The sequence below is a fragment of the Chinchilla lanigera genome, unplaced genomic scaffold, assembly GCF_000276665.1.
Source record: "Chinchilla lanigera isolate Chin_1 unplaced genomic scaffold, ChiLan1.0 scaffold00059, whole genome shotgun sequence".
Lineage (NCBI taxonomy): Eukaryota > Metazoa > Chordata > Mammalia > Rodentia > Chinchillidae > Chinchilla > Chinchilla lanigera.
Genome location: NW_004955460.1, coordinates 8,941,628 through 8,944,550, shown reverse-complemented (window position 1 = coordinate 8,944,550; position 2,923 = coordinate 8,941,628). Strand labels below are relative to the sequence as shown.

At 59.0% G+C, this 2,923-nt stretch overlaps 1 protein-coding gene across 1 annotated transcript in view; it reads right to left on the bottom strand.

Moving 5' to 3' along the window:
* Uncx (UNC homeobox) overlaps positions 1 to 2,922 on the bottom strand; it is a gene marked incomplete at its 5' end in the record, with an annotated part of 4,133 nt that extends 1,211 nt beyond the window's left edge. Inside the window, 3 exon segments of the mRNA XM_013521112.1 lie at positions 1 to 302; positions 2,307 to 2,482; positions 2,643 to 2,922. Of these exon segments, the coding sequence (XP_013376566.1) occupies positions 1 to 302; positions 2,307 to 2,482; positions 2,643 to 2,922 (758 nt within the window).
* Position 2,923: the final 1 nt, after the last annotated feature.

Sequence of the window (2,923 nt, the reverse complement as noted above, 5' to 3'; positions counted from 1 at the left end):
GGCGGCGGCTCGGGTGGCTCTGGGGACAGGCCGCCACCGCCACTGTCGCTGTCGGAGCTGGGCGCGCTGTGCAGAGACAGCCCGCCCGGTGAGTGCAGGTGGCGGTTCTGACTCTTGAGCAGCTTCTTTTCGTGCTTGCGCTTCTTCTTTTCCATCTTCTCCAGCTCCTTGCGTGCGATCTCCTCCGGGTCCATGGGCTCGCCGCTGCATGTGGTTGGATGCGAGTTGTGCGCTGGCCTCCCCGGGCCCTTCTTAGTGTTCTCCTTCTTTCTCCACTTGGCCCGGCGGTTTTGGAACCAGACCTAGAGTAGCCGAACAGAGGAAAGGAAGGCATGATCAGGCGGCAGGCCCGCCGCTGCCGCTGTGGCCCCCACGCGCCCAGGAAGGCCTGCAGACCCGGCTCAGCCCTGCTGGCCCGGGGCTTGGCTTTGACACTGCAGGTTTCAGCGAGCATCTTTTCCACCCGGAAGGAATGTGCATGGGGCCTCCAGGCCTGCTTTCCGCTCTGGCTTCTCATCTCTGTACCTGAGGGCTGTGCGCTTTCCTCAGGCAAGGCTGTGGGGGCCAAGACAGAGGGCTGCAGGTTCCTGGTGGCCAAGCAGAGAACAGGGCCCTCCTTGCCCTTCTCAGCTTCTCACAACTCGAAGTCTAAGCAGCCTGCCCAGCCTGATGACGGCAATTCGTCCGGTCACCGAGCGCTTCACTGGGCAAGCGCCCTCCACACCTGTCTTCGACCCCCTGAAGATCGTCAAAGTCCACACTCCAGGGTCTCCCATGAAGGGAAATCCTTATACCTTTTCGAAGGCAAGGCCTGAGAATCATATGCGGATGGGCCTTCTGCAGCTCCCTCCCCAGTATAGCTACAAATATACTTCTTTCAGGGGGCTCTGGATCAGGAACCCACAGTCCCTTCCCAACCCAGTGTTGCTTGGCCTAGGCAGTAGGGCAATGCCTGGGCCCATTCTGCTTCATTCATACTCTCTGCAGGCCTTGTCCTAAGGAGCTACACTGGACTCCAGGGAAACAGCAGCCCTATACCCTTGCTCTAACAAGGGACTACCATACAGCCAAAGTCAAAATCCCTGCTGGGCCCACAAAGCCGAGGGCAGTACTGCTCTCCTCTAGAGAGTGAGAAAATTCAAATTCTTTGTTCTGATCAGAAGAGACTCCGAATAATAGCAGGCCGAGCCTGATGACAGCGAGTTTTGTCTGGGCAACGGACCTAGGCATTAAGCGGAGACCCCGAAGGCTGCCCCTGTTTTGCTTTCTTTTAAAAAACTTTTTGTTTGTTTGTTGGATGTGAATTTTGGCTGCCCTGCCACCAACAATTACTCATTATCATATTAGGGGAGAGATGAAGGGATCTTGGCTTCACTTAAGACACTTAGAACAAATTGGATAAAAGGATTTCAAAACAGAGGTGATCATGATGGGAGGACACAACACAAGACCAAAACACTTTTTTAGGCAAGGCTTTCGGTGCTAGACAGGTGGTTCTTCCAGCACCTATCTCAAAGACACGTGCCCACCACTGCACAAGGCACCCACCATCCCACGGACCCCAGTAAAAGGAGGTTTTGATGGTCCAAGGAAGCATCGAATTATACACACATCATCCTGAAATTTTAATACACTAAATCGACCCTGGCTTTTTTGTTGTTGTTGTTTTTAAGAATGCAGTTGGTTGGCTCCAAAAGAAATCAGTAATTAGGAGATAGGTGGCAGAAACAGAAAAGATAAAGCCTTAGAGGTATTAAAAATTTAGACATCTGTTTTTCTTCTCCACCTTCTCTACGAGTTAACCATTTGAGTTTCCGCCTCCCTTGCCTCAGCTGCCCCTTCTACAAAGCGATGAATAAACCCCGGTCCCATCTGAATATTTCACAGGCGGGAGGTAAACAGATCTGCTCACTCTGGCTGAAGGACCCTTCTGGTGAGCGCGTGGAGGGTCGGGCGCAAATCTCGCTTGCAGCCAGTGCCCCTCTGGCCGCTCCTTGCCGCATCGCGCAGCCGGACCTGACCTCTTTACGCGCGGCCTCCGCGAACCCATCGCGCTGCTTCCCGGTTCGCACGCAGCTTCGGTTCTGGCTGCTTTGGTGCTGCCACCAGCCCACTCAAGCCACCTCCGGCTTCAGGAGGGGAGGGGCTCAGCCCCAATGCTATCCCCACGCCCCTTAGCCCGGTGGGAGAGCGCAGAGCGGGCTCGGAGCCTGGAATCACATCCCGCCGGCCTGGAACAAAGGCGCGCGTGGCGCTCTGAACGCCCGGCGCGGGACTGCGAATCCGGGAGGGACACGAGTCTTTACCTGAACTCGGGACTCGACCAGGTCTAAGCGCAGCGCCAGCGCCTCGCGCATGAACACGTCGGGGTAGTGGCTCTCGTTGAACGCCTTCTCCAGCTCCTCCAGCTGCCAGCCGGTGAAGTTGGTGCGTGTGCGCCGCCGCTTGCAGCCCGGGCTCTCCTTGTCTGGGTCCCCCGAGTCTGAGGGCGCGCACAGAACGCGGCGCGGCTCAGCCACCGGCCCGGCCTGACCCTCTCCCTCCCCGCTGGCCGCGCCGTTCCAAGGGCGCACGGAGAAATAGCCGCGCGCTGGCCACCCCCGTCCCAGCGGTCCCCGATCCTCGCCGCACGCCCGTCCTACCTGACAGTTTGAAAGGCTGGCTGTCGCCGCCGACCCCGCAGGCGGCTGGCAGCAGCGGCGTGGGGTTGACTACCGAGGCGGCGGCCGCGGCGCACGAGCCACTGAGCAGGCCGTCGATGGAGAACGGCACTGATGCGGCGGCGGCAGCGGCAGCGGCGGCCGACTGTAGCTGGTGGCCGGCCAGCTCGTACACGTGGTGGTGGCCCAGCGGATAGGGGAAGCCCACCACGCCGCCCAGCGAGCCCCCGAACTGGGCATGCGGGTGCTCCAGGAGGCGGCCG